Source organism: Lonchura striata, chromosome 1 (genome assembly GCF_050655825.1).
Source record: "Lonchura striata isolate lonStrDom1 chromosome 1, ASM5065582v1, whole genome shotgun sequence".
Lineage (NCBI taxonomy): Eukaryota > Metazoa > Chordata > Aves > Passeriformes > Estrildidae > Lonchura > Lonchura striata.
The window spans coordinates 31,069,793-31,091,790 of NC_140703.1; the positions used below are offsets into that span (position 1 = coordinate 31,069,793).

General features: G+C 48.3%; 1 protein-coding gene and 1 non-coding gene across 25 annotated transcripts; both read right to left on the reverse strand.

The window, feature by feature from the left end:
- Positions 1-434: 434 nt before the first annotated feature.
- On the reverse strand, positions 435-20,909 carry CHD4 (chromodomain helicase DNA binding protein 4). Of its 24 annotated transcripts, none has more exons than XM_085572839.1 (40): positions 20,861-20,909; positions 19,879-20,044; positions 17,799-17,926; positions 17,424-17,615; positions 16,951-17,069; positions 16,277-16,518; positions 16,065-16,192; positions 15,798-15,933; positions 15,176-15,357; positions 14,815-15,054; positions 13,890-14,093; positions 13,602-13,807; positions 13,237-13,368; positions 12,833-12,929; positions 12,258-12,449; positions 11,972-12,172; positions 10,903-11,040; positions 8,845-8,966; positions 8,564-8,737; positions 8,133-8,274; positions 7,536-7,667; positions 7,306-7,423; positions 6,975-7,099; positions 6,448-6,685; positions 6,106-6,278; positions 5,757-5,934; positions 5,570-5,656; positions 5,321-5,406; positions 5,102-5,235; positions 4,649-4,793; positions 4,295-4,460; positions 3,826-3,935; positions 3,464-3,596; positions 3,238-3,315; positions 2,985-3,122; positions 2,782-2,890; positions 2,335-2,467; positions 1,390-1,585; positions 1,097-1,288; positions 435-998 (listed from the first exon to the last, which is right to left on the reverse strand). In XM_085572839.1, exons 2-40 carry the CDS (start codon positions 19,973-19,975, stop codon positions 937-939), a joined length of 5,805 nt encoding a protein of 1,934 aa, XP_085428965.1. In that variant the 5' UTR covers positions 19,976-20,044; positions 20,861-20,909; the 3' UTR covers positions 435-936. The 24 variants fall into 24 exon arrangements, with proteins under 24 accessions (XP_085428965.1, XP_085428957.1, XP_085429021.1 ...); XM_085572831.1 differs by having other exon boundaries at positions 3,464-3,599; XM_085572895.1 differs by having other exon boundaries at positions 1,113-1,288; positions 5,321-5,409.
- On the reverse strand, positions 4,129-4,267 carry LOC116184354 (small Cajal body-specific RNA 11). Its single transcript, XR_004149120.3, has one exon.
- Positions 20,910-21,998: the final 1,089 nt, after the last annotated feature.

Here is a 21,998-nt window from a genome sequence, read left to right on the forward strand (position 1 = left end):
CGCCCCCGGGCGCGCGGGAACGGCGGCGCCGGGAGGGTCCGGCCGGGCCCGGCAGCGAGGGAGCGGCGCTCCTGCCGCAGGCACCCACGGAGGGGGAAACAGCCCCAAGAGGCAGCAGAGAAAGGCGTGCTGCAGCCGCAGCGGGGAAAGGAGCCACGGCATCAGACTGGTAAGGTAGGGGCGCAGAGGATTAAGCATCTAGCCCAACACTCATGCCAGGCGCAGGGACACCACTCCTGAGACCAGGTTCCTCAATGCCTTATGGAGCCTGGCCTTAAACACTGCCAGGGCTGGGGCATCTACTGCCCCTCTCAGAGATGTAGGGTACCCCAAAAAGCTGCTCTGATATAGCAAAAAGGCATGGGAACCCTCTTCTTTCAGTCCTGAGACCACATACTTACCCCAGTACACTCATGATACTAGAGACAACAAAATAAAATACAAGGAAATTTTATTTTTCAGTTTTATCAACGTTTTGCTCTGTTTTTTGTTGGTTTTTTATTGTTTGCTTTTGTCTTCAAGCTGCTTTATTAATTGACAAGTCCGGTCAGTTTTTTTATTAAAAAGGATTTTGATGGAGGTAGCTTTGTCTCTGTCCTGGCTTTTGCTTGGTCTTGCCTGCGCACTTGTCTCAGTAAACAAACTCAAAATAAAATTAAGAACAAAACTGGAATTCCAGGCGGAGGCAACGAGCAATGCAGCCAGGTTCTCCATGTAACAGACATGGCGCTGGGGCCTCCAGTCACTATATACAGAGTCCATCATACATCCATCCCCCTCTCTCCTAAACACACTCCTTGCTCCAACGGGCTGGCTGCAGAGGAAGGAGTTTCTTCTCCTTCCAGAGACCTGAGCAGCAGCTTCCATGGAGGGAAACAGCACCCAGTCAGGAATGTCAGGCAGAGGGGTAGAGTGTGAAGGGGTGGGCTAGGGGAGTCACTTCAGCTTGGCCGAAAGGTCAACAGCACTGGGCCAGGAACTCACTGCTGCTGGGCCACCTGTAGGGTGAGAGAGGAGGACCTGAGACTCACGGGCTGGTCACCAGAGCCCAGCCAGGCCCACGGAGGGCCCCTCCCCCCGGAATTCCCTTACTGACCAGAGCGGGTACGTACTTGTTGGGGAGGGGGCGGTGGCGGGGGCTCGCTGCTGCGGTTGGCCAGGCGGCTGAGGATGTTGCGCTCTGACATCTGAAGGCGCACTGCCACAGGGGGGATGCGGGCGATTGTGGCGGGCAGACGAGTCACATCTGCCTTCATGTCACTCAACAGCTCCTCCAGCTGCTTCAGAACTACAAGAGAAAGGGACATCTGTTCGGACGGGAAAGGGACACCCCAGAGGGGACAGCGCTGCTGAACACCTATCCTGCCCCTGTTTAACACACCGCATTACCTTTGTGCAGCACAGCATTGGCTGGTTTATTCCCAGCCATTGATTCCTTGGACAGGTGCTGGTGGCTCTCAGCCAGGCATTCCACCTCTGCAAAACGTGTGTTCAGAGCCATGGATGGATGAGATGGGTCTTCGGACATGTTCAGATAGGCAGCTCGCCGCAACTGTTCCTCGATCACCAGCGCTTGTTCCAGGAGCTGCAAGGTGGGGCAGGAATGAGTCTTTCAGCAGCTGACTGAGAGGAAGCCTTGTCTGTACCCCCAGTCTCTCCTGAGCCAATTCCCCACCATCTCATAAGGTGAGATTGTGTAGCTGAATCTCCTTTCACCAGCCGGTTTTACTGAGTAGCCCAAAACAATAAGGGTTTCATGAAGCAAAGTCAGATACACAAAAAAAACAGGGTACATTTGGTTTAACAGACTACGACTCCTCTAGTATTTTCATTCCTCCTCTGATTCTTTTCACACATTCTTTATGAGGCAAATGGGACAGTGATTACTCTTTGAACCCAAGGGAAAAGTATTCCATCCTATTTATAGAAAGAGTCTAAAATCTTGTAAGCATTTGGAGAAATCAGCTGGAATCCTGTCAGTGCTGAACTTGCCATTCAATCTACAGTTGATCAGTGTTTTGCCCCAAAACATTGATCTGGTTGCAGCAGACCAAGCAGAAGCTGTGATGAAAACAGCTGCTTGAACCTTAAGCCTCTTGCTTACCAGTTGTTCAACAAACATTTGGATAGAGAGCACTCCTCAATACCATTTCCAGAAAAAAGGAAGCTCCTATCATGGAGCAACTGCATGATCCTGAGATATATTGCTTTTTTTATTACCCCTAAAACAAAAAGGCATTGCATACATTTTTCACTTTCTTGGTGAAAACTCAGAATTGCAAGAACCTGTTCTTAGAGATCCAGGCAGTTATCGCACTAAAGAGAAATCCTTACCTTAAATCTCCTTGCCAAAAACTTATTCTTTATTTCCAGGAAGTTACCCCTGTTCATCTCACCCTTGAAGGGTTCATTGAGGATGGCGTAACGTGGATCATTCTGAATATCCTGCCAACGGGCATAGCCATGACTGAGATGGGATGAGCTCAGGCAAACAAACGCAGTGAAAACAAGGGAATACACAGCCCAGGCAGTACTGTTTTCCAGAGGGGGTGGGGAAAGGGGGTACAGAGAGGGGACAAACAGGAGCCAAGGGGAATGAGAACTATGTTCTGCTTAGTCTTAGCTATGCTGCAGGAAACTCCCCTTCCCACCATCACTTTCACTATTGTGAAGATAAAACAGTCTTTCACTTAACCTATGCCAGTCAGATCCAGAGTGGTCACTTTCACCGTGACAAATTATGTGCAAGCTGGGAGAATGTGTCTCTCATGGCAAGGATACTTGATAATCCCAGCTAGGAGCCAGTAGTCATGACGCCGATGCCAGATCTCATAGGTCTTCTTGGTGACAGTGGCAGCCCGCTCTTCATTCTGCCAGAGGGAGTGTAGTTCTGCAAAGGCGAGAGACACCAGAACAGTTGGAAGTTACTTCACAAACATAAGCAGGCACTTATAAACAAGTTCAAGCAGATAAAGATCACATACCAGTGAAACCACCATCTGCTATGTTGAACATGAAGCGCTGCTTTACTGCCTTCTTGTGCCTTTCATCTACTGAGTCTTTCAGCATCTCTCCATTCTGCAGCATCACCACATCTCTCTTATCATCGTCCTTTTTCTCATCTGTACACACAGGAAATTATTAAAACAAACATGGCAGATAGTGCAACAACTTGAATCCACAATGAATCCTTGCAGAAGAAGGGTTAAGGAAGAGAAGGGAGTCATCATGCCTCACCTTTCTCATCCAGAGTGATTATAGGAGGGTCAGGGGGATTTTCAGTAGCTGCTCTGTCTTCCACTTTTTCCGCATCAGCTGCGGGAAAGAAGGGGAACATGAGATGCACAGGAATGTAGCAAGTCCAGAGTTTTGTTCTTCGACCAGTGAAACCCAATACTATTCTGCAAGTTCCCAGTGATTTTCTACATTCAAGCCTATTTCTTTATGATCACGTGCTTTGTACCTTTGCTTTCTACTTCCATTGGTTCATCTGGTCTTTCTTTCACTTCTGTTTCCTCTACTTTTTTTTCATCTGCTTCTGTGGAGTTCACTGGGGATTTTGCTTCCTGGGGCGGTGTCTCCACAGGCTGAGCACACTGCTGAGGACAGAGAGCAGTGAGACACAAAGCATAGCAGTACACGACAACAGAACAGTCACAGTAGTTTAAAAAGTAAAGACACACAAAACTGTGAGGCCAATTCTGAGGACCAGAGGATTATCTTCAATTATCACTCTAAAAACTCATCTCTGCCTCAGCTGAAATGAAGAGAGGGCAGTAGAGAAATTCACAAGAGAAATTACAAGGCAAAAAAGCCAAAACTCACCTCCATAGGGGCCTCTGTTTCAGTAGCAGAGGCACTGAGCTCCTTCTCTGGTTCAGAAGGCTCTCCTTGCTCCTTAGTACTTGCTCCTTCTTCTACTTTTACTCCATCTTCTGTGTATTCCCCATGCCAGAGCAGCACAGCAGACAAAAGAGAAGCAAATCAGTAAGGTCTTCCCTGTTACCAAGACCACTTCTTTGCTTGCAGAGATCAGGCTCATCAAAATGGAACTAACATGACCCTCCCCTTTCCTACCCACTACAAATGCTGGGCTTCTCACTGATGCCAGTTCTTTCCAGGAAAGCCAGTGTCCTCTCTTGCCTTTAAGGGCTTGCAAATGTCTTTGGCAGCCCTCCTAACATGAGAGTAAGTTGATCTGCGTCCACCCCCAGACCCCATCACCACAGCTCCGGTGAGGGGAGCAGCCAGGCTAAGGTCAGGACGCAGGACTCTGCAAGAGGGGAGCCCTCACCAGGTGCAGGAACAGGAGCCGGTGTATTCGGCTGAGTATCCCCTGGTGTCGAAGGAGTTGGAGTTTTGGGAGAGGGTGAGCTGGGCTGTGAAAGTTTCTTGTTCTCCTCTATCTCTGCCAGTTCTGGCATACTCCAGCGGCCGTTCACATGCTCAAATTCCTGCACCTGCACAAGAGGGAGAGAAAGATGTACCACTGGAGGAGTCATACAAAACTCATTCACACTTGTAGAGGCAGACCACTGAGAACACAACAATAGTAGATGTGAAAGAAGAGGTAACTCCAACTCAAGACCCCAGTGACTACAGTTGTATGTATGGCCAACAAAGGCCACACTGCTCTGCTGGGACCTACCTTTTTGCGTATGAGGGACATGACCCCAATGCGAGTAAGGACGTGCTGTCGAGAAAGACCTTCCCGTGGGACCCCATCTGCAAAGGTCTCTGCACCATCAGCTCCAGGTTCACATAAATGGCGCATGAACAACGAGACATAGGCCCTGCAATGATTGAGAGAGAAGCGATTTGTCCATAAATTGGATTATCTGGAGACATGCATTGTCAGACCCCTTCCAGCACATAAGGTTGTAGAGCCATGCTACTCCTGTAAAAGCATTTACTTTTGGTGACTGAAGAGTCAGATCCAAGTAAGAGAGTTAGCAACAATCCCAGCTTATACTTCATTCTCCCACAAAGAATCAACCAATACATTAAGGAAATGTAGTCTCCAAGAAATGGCCCAATTCTCATTCTTCCCCGACAGGTCTAGTTGCTGTCAGTCTTCCATTCCTGCCTACTTCAAACTCACTTGAACTCTTTCTCTGACTTGCCACGGAGGTCTCGAACAAGCCACTGAGTGGTGAAGGCATCCTGAGGTGGCATTCCATAGCGCATGATAGCATTGAGGAAGGCTTTCCGCTGGCGAGCATTGAAACCCAGCACCTAGAAAGAAGGAGCAGACAGACGGATATGGCAAGAGGAATACAGGAGCAGCTGGGATGCAAATGACTTCCCTGGTACAACTTACCTCAATGTTCCCTCCCACACGGGCCAGTAAGGGAGGCAGAGGCTTATCCTTATCGTTTCTCAAGCCCTTGCGGCTAGGCCTACGAGCTGCTAAAGAGAGAAATGCAGCTAAGTAAAGAGACAATGCATAGTGTTGTGTAAATACTGCCCCAGCAGGAGAGCACCACAAAACATATCAATTGCCCAAATCAAGTCCCAACTGTTTCCACACTCAAAGCAACCCAGGAACTTTGGCTCCAGTAGAACTTACCTTCAGATCTCTCATCAAAGTCCTCATCTCCTTCTTCAGAAGCAACTGAATAGTCTGACTGATTATCTGACTGGTCGTCCTGCCAGTCTGAAAGAAAAACAGCACGTGAGCCTGAGACGCTACTCCGTTACTTCCCAGCAACACATACTTACACCCGTTATTCCCTCAGGGTTCTGTGGATTTGTACCTCTATCCTCCTGCGAGCCATCGTTGTAGTTAACTTGCTTGCGAATACGTTTGCCCTTGCCCAGATTCCTGGCCAGATCCTCCTGTTGTTGCTCATAATGGTGACGGAGCAGTTTCTCCCAGTAATCAGGATCCACTGACTCCTCTTGCTTAATAATTTCCCGTTCAACCTCCTCTTCCTCCTGCCAGCGAGGCAACACACTTAGGGCCCTGTGCTCCAAGTCCAAGCCTGTCATAGCAGATATATGCCTGCCTGCTTGGCCTTAAAAGCTTCAGAGCTCAATTAACTTAATTGATCCTCCATCGATGACTCAGGAGAATGTACTAGCTGACATCCACCTCATACTCACCCCCATCTCCTCTTCACGAACCACATACTGGGCCACCTTGAAGGAGCTGAGATACTCATTCATGCCCTGAAGTTCTGTATCTTCTGTTTCATCCTGGTTCCGATCCAACAGACGCTCAATTGCTTTGTCATCATAGTGGATGACACTACTGTCCTCGCCTTCTTTGTTATCCCCTGAAGGAAGAGTACAGGCACCGTTGCTGTATGGATCTCAATAGACTAAGAAAGGGAATGCCACCCTAGACCCCTTTGTAGAGCTATAATCAGCACTGTGCCTACAGTCTCTCCCTAAATAAGGAGCCAGATCTCCCCACCCCCTTCAGCTCTACTCCCAGGCACTCACCCCCCTCAGTAGCCTCATCCTTGAAGAGCTCTTCAGTGCCAAATTTGAGAATGTCATCAAGCTCCTGTTTGGACATGGAGCCTGTCTTGGAGCCCAACCCTGGTCTCACTACCAGGTGAGTTAGCATCATCTTCTTCTTGGCCACCTGAGTGATACGCTCCTCCACTGAGGCTCTTGTCACAAAGCGGTATATCATCACTTTCTTGTTCTGTCCAATTCTGTGTGCACGGCTGAAGGCCTAGAAAAGAGATGTGCTCGGAACAATCTAGAGCTGCATAAGCAGTAATCTGATATACCCCTACCTCCACAAGCCTCCCACCTGCCTTCACATTCGCTCTTAGCATTAGTGAAGGCTATGCCCTAGAAGATTCCTCCACTATTTCACTTCCCCATCTCTATCCATCCTCACTGCTCTAATTTTGCATATTTCTAGAGGGGAAGTCTCACACTCCTTCGTTCTTTCTGATGATTTAATGACTCCTCTTCCTCAGGATTACTCCATAATGAGTGATCCCATTCAGACTCACCTGGATATCATTGTGGGGGTTCCAGTCTGAATCATAGATAATCACAGTATCTGCTGTGGCCAAGTTAATACCAAGACCCCCAGCTCGAGTTGAAAGCAGAAAGCAGAACTGTTGAGCTCCAGGAGCTTAGAATAAAAAGAGAACAAAAGTAATCAGGAGTGTGCAGTACTCAGAAAAGGATTTGTAATTGACCCACATCACGTGACAGGGATTTGCTATTAATTCAAGATTCCAGGAAAGCAATGGAAGACTTGGGGCACAACAATCCCATGAGTATTAAGCACATGCAAGGCAAGCTTTCATTTTACAGAAAAAGTAGGTGACTATATACCATTGAAGCGATCAATAGCCTCCTGACGCATGTTCCCTGTGATTCCTCCATCAATCCGCTCATATTTGTATCCTTCGTGTTCCAAAAAGTCTTCTAGAAGGTCCAACATTTTAGTCATCTGCATATAAGGAAAACATCACCACAGAGGAGTGAGGGACACGTGGATACCAGATCAACAGACTTCCTTCTCAGAAAAAGTATTCCAGGCCTAAAGGTTTTTCTCCACATACCTGAGAGAATATGAGCACTCTGTGACCTCCTTCCTTCAGGTTCTTTAACATTTTCTGGAGCAGCAACAGCTTTCCAGAGGCTCGAATAAGTGCACTACCATCATACATGCCATTTGGCATTTTTGGAGCTTCCTAAAAAGAAAGAGAAGGACAGACTAGGAGGCAAGGGACAAAAGCAGCTTGAAGGGATCTAACTTGGTCTTAGTCCCCAGATAATGCTGGCTCACACCTGGTCACTTAGCTTGGTAAAACTGCAAGGCATAGCACTGCCTGTATGAAACGTCAGTGCTATCCTGTGCCTGTTCTCTTGCAATTTGACTCTTACATACCCTCCTCTTTTCTTACTTAGTTCCTGTTCTCACAGTCTTCACCACCTCACATGAGTCAAAAGGTATCTCCTACCTATCATATAAATGTGCTGGAAAAGACATGGCCTTCCAGCATGTTGGGTCTAAATAAAGACAGGATGAAAAAAAAACACACAGAAGCAAAAGGAGAGAAATGGAAACCCCTCCATGCTGCACCTAAGGAGCTAACTGGCTTCCTGATAACTGCCAGCAGGGAATTTGCTTATACAGAATAAGTGATTGGACATACCATAGCAGCCACAGGAAAGAGGTAGGGGTGGTTACAGCACTTCTTCAGATCCATAACAACATTGAGCAATGAGACTTGGTTACCACCACCCCGTGCATTCAGTGCCTCAAAGTTTCTTGTCAAAATGTATTTATAATATTTCCTGAAAACAAAAAAGAAAACAACTCAGACGGTTTTCACGAGAATGACTAACCTAACTCTTCCCTTGCTAAACTCTGCACAGCCTCTGGCATTACTACCTAGGCTCTGCCAGTGGCACTCACTATCTCTTTATCCCAGAGAACAGGATTAGTCCTTTCTCTGCTCTAGTGGCAGCCCACTGTGCAGAAAACCCTGCAGAGTAAGGATAAGGCTGTTCAGCACCCTCTTGGAACTGCAGAGCAGAAAAACAGTAGCTCAACAGCAGGTGCTCTCTTCATCCCCACACTCACTTCTGCATGGGACTCAGCTCCACTCTGACAATGAGTTCAGTCTTAGATGGCATATTCTTGAAAACATCAGCCTTGAGACGCCTCAGCATATGTGGGCCCAGCATGTCGTGCAGCTTCTTGATCTGATCTTCCTTGGCAATATCTGCAAACTCTTCTAGGAAACCCTCCAAGTTACTGCAGGGAAACAGACACTCAGGAAACAGCACAAAGGAAAAAGCAAAAGAGCAAGTGAGGGGAAGGAGTGACAAGACAGGCAGGCTGACTTGCACTGCAAGACATACTGGAATCTCTCAGGTGTCAGGAAGTTCAGCAGGTGGAACAGTTCTTCCAGGTTGTTCTGCAGGGGAGTTCCCGTAAGCAGCAGCTTGTGCTGGAGGGAGTAACCATTTAGCACACGGAAGAACTGGAAAGGAGAGAGCAGGGAAGAAAATGGGAAAATTAACCAAAACACACACACACAAATACATCAAAGGCTTATTAAGTCATAGGCTTACAAAAAAAAAAAAAATCTAGAAAGTTGACACCCAATCTAGGGTTCAATTTAGATCACATCAGCTGTTTGGACAAGAGTTCCAAGTAGTTCACATTCCAGTCAGGGTTACTAGACTGATCTTATTTGGATCATTGTTCTGCATAGCTAAAGCATGACTGCAGCAAATCCTCCAAGCCATCAGGTGCTGGTAGGTTTCCTTTGCTCTTACAAGTTACAATCTCTTTCAGACCACAATAATTTCTAGACTGCTGTACTATGTATTTTTTCTTGCTAAATTAGTGTTCCACATTCCTACAACTACTCTGACTTGAGAATTCTAGAAATAACTAAGTCACTCTTCCTATTCATATCACTCCTGGCAGTGTTCCAGAGCTCTGAACAAGCAGAGGAGAAAAAGAGCCAAGGGTTTGCCAGTGCATCTTGAAGGCAATTTGCACTGGTTTTCACAAAAATGAAGTAATTCCAGACAGATGTAGTGAGCAGTTAAAGTACTGCACTGAAAAGCACAAGTGTACCATGTTCATCTGCACAAATTGACAGTAAAGTAGTAATTTATTTATGAGTTTGGCCATTTCTTTGCTTATCTTACACTCGGCATGATACAAGGTCAAGCTTAACAAAAGCAGCTGTACTAGATGGCGAACGAAAACCAAATCACTTATATTTTGGTTATTGCACTGGAAGAGTACTTGTACTGGCCTCTACAGGAATTTATCTTTCTGTGTAGTTATAGTTAAAATATTTTTATTTTGGAATCAAATGTGGAAGTTACTAATTATCTCTGCAAAACTTTAGGAGATGACCCAAATTTGTCAAGAAGCATCTGACCTATCTATCTTATCTATCTGTAAGCTGTTCTTATAGGACAGTAAACTGCTGTAGAAAGAGATTTAACAGTTCTGCATAGTGTCATAGTGCGACCTTGAGCCTTTACATCCTCTTTCAATTAATGAATATTAATAGTAAGCATTCATTCCTACTTCCAATGGTTTCAATGCTAAGCATAGAATGGCATCCAGTCTTGGGGCCTACAATAAAATAAGACCTAGAAACTGAACTGCATGCACAGCTGTGATGTCTCAGGAAGATACCTCATGCCAAGATCCAAAACACTAAATCCATTAAAAAAACAAACAAAAAAAGAAATCAAGCAGCAATTTTGTTTTAACAGTCTCCAAGAACCTCTAAAACCAGCTTTCCAATAATAATTGTTTTTGGCATACTGAGCAGTAGAATCCAGCTGAAGACTGACAAATCAACACCAGAATTAGGGCACAAGGCCTAGGGAGGGGCTGGATTAAGAAAGTATAGTCAACTCAATTCAAACATGCTTAGTTAAGGTGCAGCCTCATATTAAAGCAGCGATATGGCTTTCAGCACCTACCTGGGCATTTTTGAACACCTCTGCCCACCTTCAGTTACTGCAACACCTAATTAGTTCTGCTACAAAGCCAGATGAATGCAGAGAACAAGCCTAGTCTGGAAGCAGGGCAATTCTGCTCATGGAGCATGTTTTATGCTCAACATAGTAAACCTTTACAGAATAGAGGTGGTGCAGGTATGTGATCTGCTTTCAGACAAATCTCTTTGTATTTGAGAGCAACAACCACATCCAAGTTTTTGTTTTTCAATCTTGACCAATTGCCCATTCACCTGGAAAGAAAGCGGTTTTAACCAGTGATCTGTATAAGTAAAGTTGTTGCCAATGATGATTGATCTCCAAATGCAGGCTGTTGATTTTTCTTTTTAATAACACATCAAATTTACTACTGAACAAATGGCTAAGAGCTGTCTCACTCCCCTGCAACATATGCCATGCCCATGAACCACCTATGCTTCTCTGTACCTTAGACTGGTTGTTCTTCAGTCTGTGAGCTTCATCCACAATGAGACAGGCCCAGTCAATAGAGCCTAGTATGGCCATATCAATTGTGATCAATTCATAGGAGGTGAGAAGCACATGGAACTTGACAGCAGCCTCCTTCTGCAAAGAAAAAGGATGAACATGTAATGGGATAGAGGATGTAGCGTTCCTCCATAAAGTTATCCTTATGAGCTGTGGTCAACACCACATCAAAAACTTTCATACGTGCAGTCTCCTGTCACAAGACCCAAAATGCTGCCCAAATAATTTCAGCCTTTTAATTCATTATTGCTCTCAACACACGTAAGTTTCCCCAACCCGCTCAGTACCTGCTATTTTGAACAGATACCAAATACCCTAACAAAGATGTTTAACAAGAAGTGAGTAGAGGCATGTTAGAGAATTTAGATTTTGAGATTTGGAGAAGAGTGGCTCATCAGAAAGTTACAACTTCAAAAAATAAATAGTTTACCATGAAATTTTAAATTATTATTAGTACTTAAGGTTGTTCCATTTCAAATGAAGGAAATTAGTCTACCTGCCTCTGCCACTGAAAATGTTTTAGCTTCCATCTTGGTTTTACTAGGAAGACTTCAGTTCTACAAAAAGTAGCCACCTAGGTCAGAGTCTTCCTTCCTGTCTCGGCAGAAAACGCAATTTCTTACATGTCTCGGTATGGCCTGTCAGCCAATTCTTCAGGATGAAAAGTTTCATACTTTTGTATACTTATTTCATACACAGCAGCAATTCTGACATCAACTTAGATCTGTAGAAAAGCTGCACAACTTCATAGGTTAAGCAGGGAAGACAGAGGGACTTGCCTAGGGTCAGTATTAACTTAGTCAACTATCTTTCTCCAGTACTAAATCAGTTCAGACTAGCAGGAGTGTTTAAGCAGTCTACAGTAAGAGTATGAATGTCCACTTGTAATCAATTTGCAGTTATTTCCCCATGGAAACTACAAGCATAATCAGTTCTCAGGCACAGCAGAGTATCTGAACCTCAGCTGCTGAAAGTCAGGCAAATGCATCTCGGTTTAGGCTTGTGTTACCTTCATTCTGGATGCCTTCTTGCCTCCACGTATGGCATTATCCTCAAAAGTGAACTCATTCTCACGGATGATGGCCCGGCTGTCTTTGTCCCCAACATAGGTCACTACATACATATCTGGGGCCCACATCTCAAATTCTCGTTCCCAGTTGATGATTGTGGACAGTGGCGCACTCACCAAGAAGGGACCCTTTGAGTGGCCCTACAAACAGACAGTAAGAGCATTAGATGACTGCAATCACTAATACAGGCAGAATCTCCCTGGGCAGTGACCTCCCAGCTCTCACCTCTTTGTATAAGGAATACAGGAACACTGCTGTCTGCACAGTCTTTCCCAGACCCATTTCATCAGCCAAGATTGTATCTGTGCCCTGGGCCCAAGAGAAGCGCAGCCAATTCAGCCCTTCCAGTTGGTAGGGATGCAAGGTCCCCCCTGTTACATCGAGGTACTCCGGTTGCCGGTCATATTTCACCGTCGGCTATAGTGGAAAGAAGGAAGAGTTGGAATCCTTTCACTCATTTAGATAACTAACAGTCCTTTCTTAGCCACCCTTATATTCACTAGTACAAATGAAGCTTCACAGATGACTACCAGACTAGCATCAAACTCAATTTCCAAGTGGCCAAAGGCATCCAACAAAAAGCCATTTTTATTTGTAAAACCCTTTCACCAAGAGCTAGGGAGTCTGACCCAATGGACATAGTGGGCCTTTGTCTGAAGGCTCTCTAATGCCATTTATTCTTTGGGCTATGAGGGAGCTCCAACCATATGATGCTCATTCTTCGGTTTCCTATTTACCTGCAGGCACCCCAAAATAAGCAGCTCTATCAGATGGCTCCCAAGCAAAAAACAGTAACTCACATCTACTGTGGGAGTCTCAGGGGGTCTCTCCAGTTTCCGCATCTTCACTTTCTTTAACTTCTTACCAGGCCTGCCCTCTTCACCTCGCATCAGCTCCCTATGCAGACACAGTCCCAAGTACACATAAGTTTAATGGCTTTTTATTAACAGATTGAGAAAAAATTATTACAGAGAATAGGAGGGCAATCACCCAACTCAATTAGGCTCAAGCAAACAGGGCTGGAACCTTCATGCATTGGTAGAGAGGCACAAGGTCCCTGCCCAAAGCCATAAGGAGTCAGCAACACGAAGATGCTTCTTGTCTATTTCCATCTATTAATCCAGCCAGTGCTAGAGCCTGACATACTAAAGTACTTTCTCTTGAGGGAAGGGAAACATAAGCAATCTCTAGATACTTCTCCTACCTGTGATTCCAGTAGGCTTGCTTGTAGAGATCATAATCTTGAATATCCACATCTTCACTTTCCCAGGATGCCTGGTCATAGGGTAGGTCTCTCCATTTAATCAAATAGTGGACATTCCCCTTCTTATCCACACTGCAGAAGAAACCAATAAGTCTCAACCACAGTGAGATGGCAGTATTCCTCCAATCCACTCAAATGGAAGGGAAGAACTCTTAGTGAAGCAGCAGAAACAGAACAACATCTGTCATACCAACAAAAACCTCTCACTGTTTCTCCCAGTCATACTGCAGTTTAGCTATCCCCTTCCTTCTCCCTTAGTCCTGCTTAAGGTCTTTGTTGAAAATCCTCTTTGTTACACCCCCTACCTATGATTAAGGATCCTGTGGATCATCATCCACTCTGGCTTGATCCCGTATCGATAGAAACGCTCTTCCATCTCAGCGTATTTGGGGTCCTTGTTTTTTCTCTTTCGGCTTTTCTCTTCTTCCCCTCCACAGTCTCCTGAGGGTGGCTCATCCATATCATTTTTGCGTTGGTAGTTGCGAAACATGACCTGGCAGTGCAACTCCAGCTGCAGTCAGGACACAAGCAGTCAGTAGGTGTTTTAGCCTCAACTGTCTACCCTTATGCCATACTTAGGTTCCTCCACTCACCTGCAACTCTGACACCCAGGAGCAGTGCCAGTAGGACATGCCCTGCCATTTGACAAAGAACTGCCTTTCAGGCCGACCCTCCAGAGGCTTCGGCGGTGGAGCATTAGGATCTGCATCAGGTGGACGTGGTGGTGCAGGGCCAACTGGGGGCTGACCCCATTTCCAGATCAAGATCTTCTGCACCTTTCCTTTCAAAGCTGGGCACTAGGAAATTAAACAGAGCTTGATGCATCACAATGTATGCACTCCAATATGAGAGCACTGAGGAACAGGAACAGTCAAGTTTTATGGTTTCACTACAGATAGAATTTGCTAGGCTTGACAAGCCCAGTAGTCTCCCCAACTACAACTTCATTGTAAGTCTGAGCAAAAAACTTTGATGTAGAACTAAGGGCCCAACATAAGCATTTTTTTTTTTGCTTGTCATCTTATGAAAGCAATTAACAACATTTATACTACCCGTTTCAAGAACTCTTCCAGAAAGTGTGGTATTTCTCCTACCCATCTACTAAGAAAGGTCTTAGCATTACAAAGCTTACAACAGTGCAAAACCAGTACTCAGTTGTCTCGGCATCAGTTATAATTATTTGAAGCACTGAATTTGCTTGCCCTTTTTCTCCTGCTTCTACAAACATAAGGGAGCCCAAACAAATGACCCCTGGAATGCTGGACTAAAAATTGCCCAACTACCCTGCACGTGGACAAATCTCATGAGAACCAAAGGCTACAGTCTGGTTTTTCCCACTGTCTGGAGAAGGCAATCAATCAAGGCACAATTCAGCTACAAAAAGTCAGGCCTTTAAGCTTTGTGATAAAAGTGTACAAGGAGACAGTCTTCAAAGGATCATGTATTTCCATGGAAATATGAAGATCCAAAGGGATTAGATCTTATAGCAATAGGAGAATGGTACTAGCAGAAACTCACAGTGCAGCGAGGACACAGCCACTCTCCATTGGGAATCTCGGGCAGTGGGGGATTCAGACAGTGGATGTGATAGGATGAAGGACAGGCATCACAGCACAGCAGCTCTCCTCCATCCTTGCAGACTCTACAGAACTCCATATGGTGGTCATCCTCTTCCTCAGCATCCCCCACTACATCCTCCAGGATTTCCTCACCTTCAGAGTTATCCTCCTTTGCTTCCCACTGAATGCCTTCTTTTTCCTATGGGAGAGGGAAATCAGAAAAACAAAGTGATTATTTCATTACCACAGAAACAACCCCAAGTCACTTGACATCCCCCTCAGACATATCTCTTGCACCATTTGAGGAATCAAATACTCACACAGTGTGGGCAGCTCCATTTGCCCTCTGGAGCTTTCTCCATGTCTGGGTCCAGGCAAACCATGTGGTAGGCACGAGGGCAGGTATCACATAATATAATTTCTCCTCCCTGCTGGCACACCTCACAGTAGTCCTGGTGATCAGTCTCATAGCCATCCACAGCTACTGTGGAGTCCTCCTCACCTGCAGAGGGTGATGAGGAGTTACCACAGTACAAGCCACAGGTAGAGGCTTCCTACAGCCAGGGAAGGTATTCTCTCAAAAGCCTACAGAGTCATCTAGAGATCCAGAATACAAAACTCTTATTCCATGTAAGTAAACAGGGCAAGAAGAAAGACCTGGAAACAGGAGCAAAATGAGTCCCTTTGTGCCCCCTTCCACCCAAGAAATAAAAAGTACACTTAAGGCCAGGAAAATCCAGCACTGCATCTGTTTCCCTAACAAAGAACTCCTGACAGAGCTTCTGAAAACCTTTTCCTTATTCAAAATAATAGCAGGTTCTTCCTTCACAACCAATTCTCCCTCAAGTACACTGTTAAACATCAAAACTCCACACAGACATTCCTCTTATCTTTCTACACATTTAGCTGTTCTTGTCTCCAACTGCTGGCAAGTATTTTTACCTTTCTTTTTCTTCTTCCCAGCCTTGAGTTTTTTGCGACTGCGGCTACTACGGCTTGTAGATCCATCTGAAACAGAGTAGCTGTTGATGCTGGCATCATCAAAGTCTGACTCTACATCCAGATCATCATCTTCACTCTGAGGTAGGTAAGAGAAAAGCTTTGTTACTCAGACACACATGCTGGGGGGGCAGCAATCGACACACCCCCCAGGATTACTATCACATCATGACCTCCTCGTCACAAGGTCAAGAAAGGAGCATCACTTACTGATGATCTTTTACGCTTGGAACCAAATCCTCCCAGTTTGATTTTCAGTGGTGCCACCTTCTTTGTTTTAGGTTTCTTGATATCAGGAATACGAGGACTGGCCTTTGGCTTCCGCCGGGCATTGGGTCCTGGGAACACAGGAGGCCGAGTCAGAAGGGCCATGGCCTTGGCACTACTCACATTTTTTTCTTCTGCCAGACTCTTCATCTCACCTTTGCCCTCCTTTGTCTTGGCTTTCCTGAGCGGCACATCTACAGGGGGCTGTGGCAGGACAGCATCCACATTTGTCACCATACTCTCAACTACTGCAACAGCTGCAGCTGCAGCAGCTGCCACAGATGCACCTGAACTTCCCTTGAAGGGGTTGTTTGTGCTGAACTCCCTCCATTTGGCTCCCAGTACCATCATCATCTTCGACACCGCTATTTTAGGGTTCTTGGCTGCGATAAGTGGCCTGTGTACAGTTAAGTAATGAAGGAAAGAAAGGTTACTGAACCACCCTGAAATCCAGATTACTCCTCCCCACTGCCACCCCCATCAGCACCTTTATCTCAAACTACATTATTTTTTAATCTCTGATCTCAACAGCCAATGAATATCCCCACTCTCATGCTTAACTACATGAAGTATGGAAGTGTTTGGAGGCTTGGAAGAAAGAAATTGAATTTAGCATAGTAGGGAAGAAAGGGGACTGGGAGAACTTGCATCATTTCTACGACTGAAAGCAAAAAAGTTAGCAATCAATTATTTTACTGTTGCTTCTGTTTTCACTCCAGATACTACTACTACTGTACCTAAGGCTCTAAAATCAAGAAATCTAGTTTTTGTCCCATCTCTTTTTTTTTTTTAGTTCCCAAGTAATTTCAAGTGTAGGTTTGCAGCTCACCTGACAAACTGGCTGAAAGCTTTGTAGTTGGTGAGTGTGCGGTAATCCTCCTCTGTGAAGATGTGATCAATGTCCTCCATGCCCCAGTCTTCCAGAAGCTGAGCAGATGACTTTGGCTCCTATGAAAAGAGAATCATGGCAACTCTGAGCAGAGCTTCCACACATCTTCCACATTCCACAGACGACCCAGGGAATTTTCTTCCCTCACACCCACTTATCGCTACCATAGGACACAGTTGCAATAGCAGATCAGTGGAAATGGAAAAAGCATTTGGATTCAATATAAATTCCATGTGTGCTTAAAGCAGTAGAGAAGGAAGAATGCAAGGTGGGAAAAAGATGAAGAGGGTCTAGTGGAAAAGCAGACTACAGTCCCAGCTCCCTGTGCAATCGCTAAGGGAGAGCACAATGATCCCCCAAATCAGATACAACATGGGAATGAGAAGCTAGCAGTCAGTAGGGTAGCTTGTTACCTTTGAGTCGTCATCTTCTTCCTCCTCTTCCTCTTCCTCCTTGCGCTTGGCTTTGTTTTTCTTTTCCTTCTTGGGTCCTAATTTCTTCTTTTTCTTCTTTCCAGGAGTATAATCACTGCCCTCACTGTCAGAGCGCAGAACTTCTTCTTCCTCCTCCACAAACTCATTCCCCTCACCAGAGCTGTCCCCCAGCTGGGGAGGGAGGGAGAGATCAGGCATGAGAAAATACCCTGGATAAACACTAAACATTGTTCTCTCCTCAAGCTCTACAGGATTCATTCAAAAGATTGCTGCTATCAGCCAACAACAACACTAAGCACCCTCACCCTATATATCCATATTTTAGAGTGTGACCTTAGGCATCCTTTTTCTTACCTCCTTCTTCTGACGCTTGCTGAGCTTGGGCACTTTGGGTTCCTTCAGTTTCTTGGGCTTCTTCTTCTTCTTGATTTTGGGGGTATCAGCCTCTGATAGAAGCTCTTCTTCTGGCTCTTCTTCAGGTTCTGGATGTGAAGGGGTGACATGTCTCATTCAACCCCCTTCTGCACAGTACAGTATAGCCCCCCTTCACAGAGATCAACTTGTCTTCTTGCTACATACTTACAAACAGAGGTGGTTACAACTCTTACTGTTCACAACAGATCCTCAAAAACTGTATCTTAAGATACCCCAACATGGTTCCCCTCCCCTCCACCACCTATTTCCACAATCTTGCTTCTCCAAGCAGAATTGCACTCAGAACTTGGGGACAAGAAGTTTGCTGTAACCCGAGAAGAAGAGGAAAGAGCATACAACAGATGGCCACACTGAAAAGGGGCAAAATAGCGAGAACCTGAGTAGGATACTGTTTCAGTCTTTGGATCTCCAGGAAAAAAAAAAAACCTCTAGCCTCTTCAGCAGTACAGAACATCCTACAGCTGCATGCAAAATACAGGCCAGTAAGCCACTACTTTTCCTCCTCCATAGGAAAGTTGTTACTCAGCAACTCTATTCTGATCCAGATTAGACAGAACCTTCCCCCAGCCCCAGCAGCTAGCAAGCTGACTGCCTGGCCAGAATACACGCCAGTTCCCCAGCACCAGTGCACACTTCCATCTGTGTGCCCCCGTTCCTGGCTGCCCTTGGCCCGAGGGGGCAGAGGCAGCCAGACAGCCCTTCCTTCTCTTTGTGGCAGGCTGCGGGAGCGGCGCGGCCACCCGCCCTCCCCTGCCGCCCCGCCCACTGCACACAGCCAGAGTCACTCCTTCTCCCTCCAAGGGAAAATGGCCTCCTGACCACCCGAACTGGGCAGGATGGAGGAAGCTACAGGTCAGAGCAGCTACTGCACATGGGGTTCAAACAGCACAGATAGAGGTCTCAGAACCTGGAGTCCCACGCCTGATCCCTGCCATATTCCCAACCAATGGATGTATCTTTGCTCCCGTGATACTGCAACACCAGGTCCTTCAAGGATCACACACCTTCTCCCCCAAGTTCTGATTTAGAGCCTCTAATGACCCACCCCTTCCAAGGTCTCCCTCAACCTCTCAATTTTGCAGTGATTTTACCAGTTTTTTTGCAAATAGATTTTCACTACTGATAGTCCCATACTGCCCAAGATCTCAGAGGTGCTGGAAAACTTAAGAGACAAGGCTTAAGAAAAAAATGCCAAACTAATAAAAATTCAAAACTCCACAGCACCATCTTCCCTCCTCCAGTTACATTTCTCATATATGACAAAACACTCCAGCATGAGTTAGTAGGAAATCCCACACTTGTCCTACAATTGACTATATACATCACTCCTTTTTCACAAGGAAGTGAAGAATCCAGATGCATGTCCACAGAGCAGGTCATCAATAGCAGCAACAAGAAAAAAAATGCAAACCAGAAGAAATTCCAGGGCTCTAACTCAAGCCTCATGTTGATGATGAGGATGCAAATACAAGGGGAAAAGCAAGATACAAGGACTAAAAAAAAGCAAAGGTGAGCAAGCAGCACGGAGTAAGAATCCTCAATAATTGGGTGTGGTGATGAAGGAAAGTGGGTCACGCAACAGCCCAGGGCAGTTTTCTCTGGACGTCAGCCGGTCTTAGTTCCCAGATGAAAGCAAGCCAGGCAACCTGCCCTTTCACATACTACCTCCTCTACCCCCTCCCCATTCATGAAAACTGAAAGCATTTTGGTACCCCGGTCAGAATTGAACGCTCTGCCTCCACCCTCTACACCTCCTCCAAGCACAGGCCCTGACAACCTGCAATGGCTTGGAACAAAGTCAGCTCCACCTGACACAAAGCCTCGAGCCTCTCACTTCAAAGTAACCCTGGGACTCGGAAATCAAAAACATACGTGTGACTTGCAACAAAAAAAAAATTTTAAAAAAATTGCATTCCCCAACACATCACACACTTCACATATTCAGCTTGAGACCAACATTATCCCCACTGCACATGCATGCCCTGCAGGCCCCCCATACCTGGATGCTGGGAGATAGCGTTGTTCAACAGGATCTCCATCTCATCATCATCACTGCCCCCTGAGCACGGTGATGGAGATCCAATGCCCGAAGCCATGTCCTCCACACCGCGGGAGGCCTGGGCTTACACAGGTTTTCTGTCGTCTTCTTGCCAGCCTGGCCAGTACTTCATTGAAAAGAAAAAGAGAAAGTTACAGCAAACCTGAACTCCGTTCTCCCGAGCAATAGTGCAACTAAGAGGATCTGTGAGAAAGCTTAGGCAGCAACTTTACTGGCTTTGGAGCCTATGGATAACAGAATCACTGGCAGCAAGTATCAGTTTAGAGTTGTGATAAAGCAGGCTTTGGAGACACTAGATATTAAACTGAGTCAGCAACTCATCGCTGGCGAGGAAGCCAAAATAGCTGTCCTAAAGGAAAACTCTCCCGTCCTCTGCAGCCGGGTGCCCCCGGTTGTTTCTGCCTTGAGCCAGGAGCGGGCAGAGGGGCAAGCAAGGCAGCCGGGCTCGCGAGGGAGCCCCGGGGGCAGCGCGGCGGCTGTCAGCGCGGAGCGCTGGCCGGCAGCCCCGGGCTGGCACCGCAGCGCCGGCCCGGCCGCACACAAAAGGCCGGGCGGGCTCGGCGCCCCGCTCCGCCGCCCCCGCCCGGAGCGGGGCCGCGCGGCGCAGGGCGGGGGCGGGGGGCACCGTCTCCCGGGCGGGGGCGCGGGGCGGGGCCGGGCAAGTCCGGCGGGCGTGCGGCGAGGGGCCGCCGTGCCCCGGGGCCGGCGCAGGCCGGGACTGCGGGCACCGGCGGGGCGGCTGCGGGGCGGGAGGAGGGGCCGGAGCCGTGCTGCGGCCGCCCGGGCAGGGGAACGGCGCGTAACCGGGGAAGCCGCGGCCGGAGCCGGCGGGGCGGCCGGCGGCGAGACGCGTCTGCCGGCCCGGACGCCCCAGGAGGCGGCAGATGGCCTCGCCCGCCCTCGTTCCCTCCCGGCTCCTCACCCGGCTCCGGACCCCGGCTCCTCTCTCGCCGCTGCCGCCGCTGAAGGGAAAATGGCTCCGGCCGCGGCACCGCCTCTTAAAGGGGAAAAAAACCCGGCTAGGCCCCGCCCCCTCCCGCCTACATCCCATAATATGCCCCAGGACCCCGGCAACAGGCCCCGCCCCCGTCTCCCCGGCACACACACCCCCCCTTCCCCCCCCCCCCTCCCGCATCCCATAATACTCACCCTCCCCTCAGAACTTCCCACTCACTGCCCGGCCCGGCATCCCATAATAATCGCCACCCCTCCCGCCGGTAACATCCCATAATACTGCCGCCCCCCCCGCCCGCACCTTCACCCCGAGAAACATCCCATAATACTCCCGCAGGCTCGCACCCCTCCGCTCCGCATCCCATAGTGCTGCCCCCCGCCGAGGAACATCCCACAGTGCTGCCCCCCGCCCCGCGCGGGACCCCGGGGCACGGCGCCCCCCCGCGCCTCCCGGGGCTGCCATCCCATAATAGGCGCGTCCCCCCTCCGGCGGGGAGCGCGCGCTGTGGGGACCCCCCCCCCCCGGAACATCCCATAATAGTCACACCCCGAGCGCGCACATCCCATAATAGTCACACCTCCCCCCTCACACCCCCCCCCCCCCCCCGCCTCGCGCCCAGGCAGGCATCCCATAATAGTCGCCGGGAGCCACCGTCCAGCCCGGCATCCCATAATACTCGCGGCCGCCCGCCCCGCACCCGCACCCGCGGGGCTCCGCCGCCGCCCCCCGCCCGCCCTGCCGGCACCGCGGGGCCCGCGCCGCCCCAGCCCCCGCTCCGGCACGGGGCACGGGGCCGACCCCCGGCACCGCGCGGCCGCCGCGCACCTCCCGCCCTCCTGCGCGCTGGCACCGGCCCCGGGCACAGGCTCCGGGCACCGCCCTCCCACCGCCGACCGCCCCCGACCTCGGGGCTGAGCGCCCCGCTCGCTTCCCTGCCACGTCCTGCCGTGCCCCAGCCCGCACGCTCCGCCCGCCAGGCCGCAGGACCCCTCCAAGGCCATCCGTGCCCGGCGGTCACCGCCACCGCCAGCCTGTGTGCGGGGAGCCCGCAGTGACTTGGGTGCCTCCCCTGCACCCCGAGGCTTCCTGGCTGCTGGTACCTGCA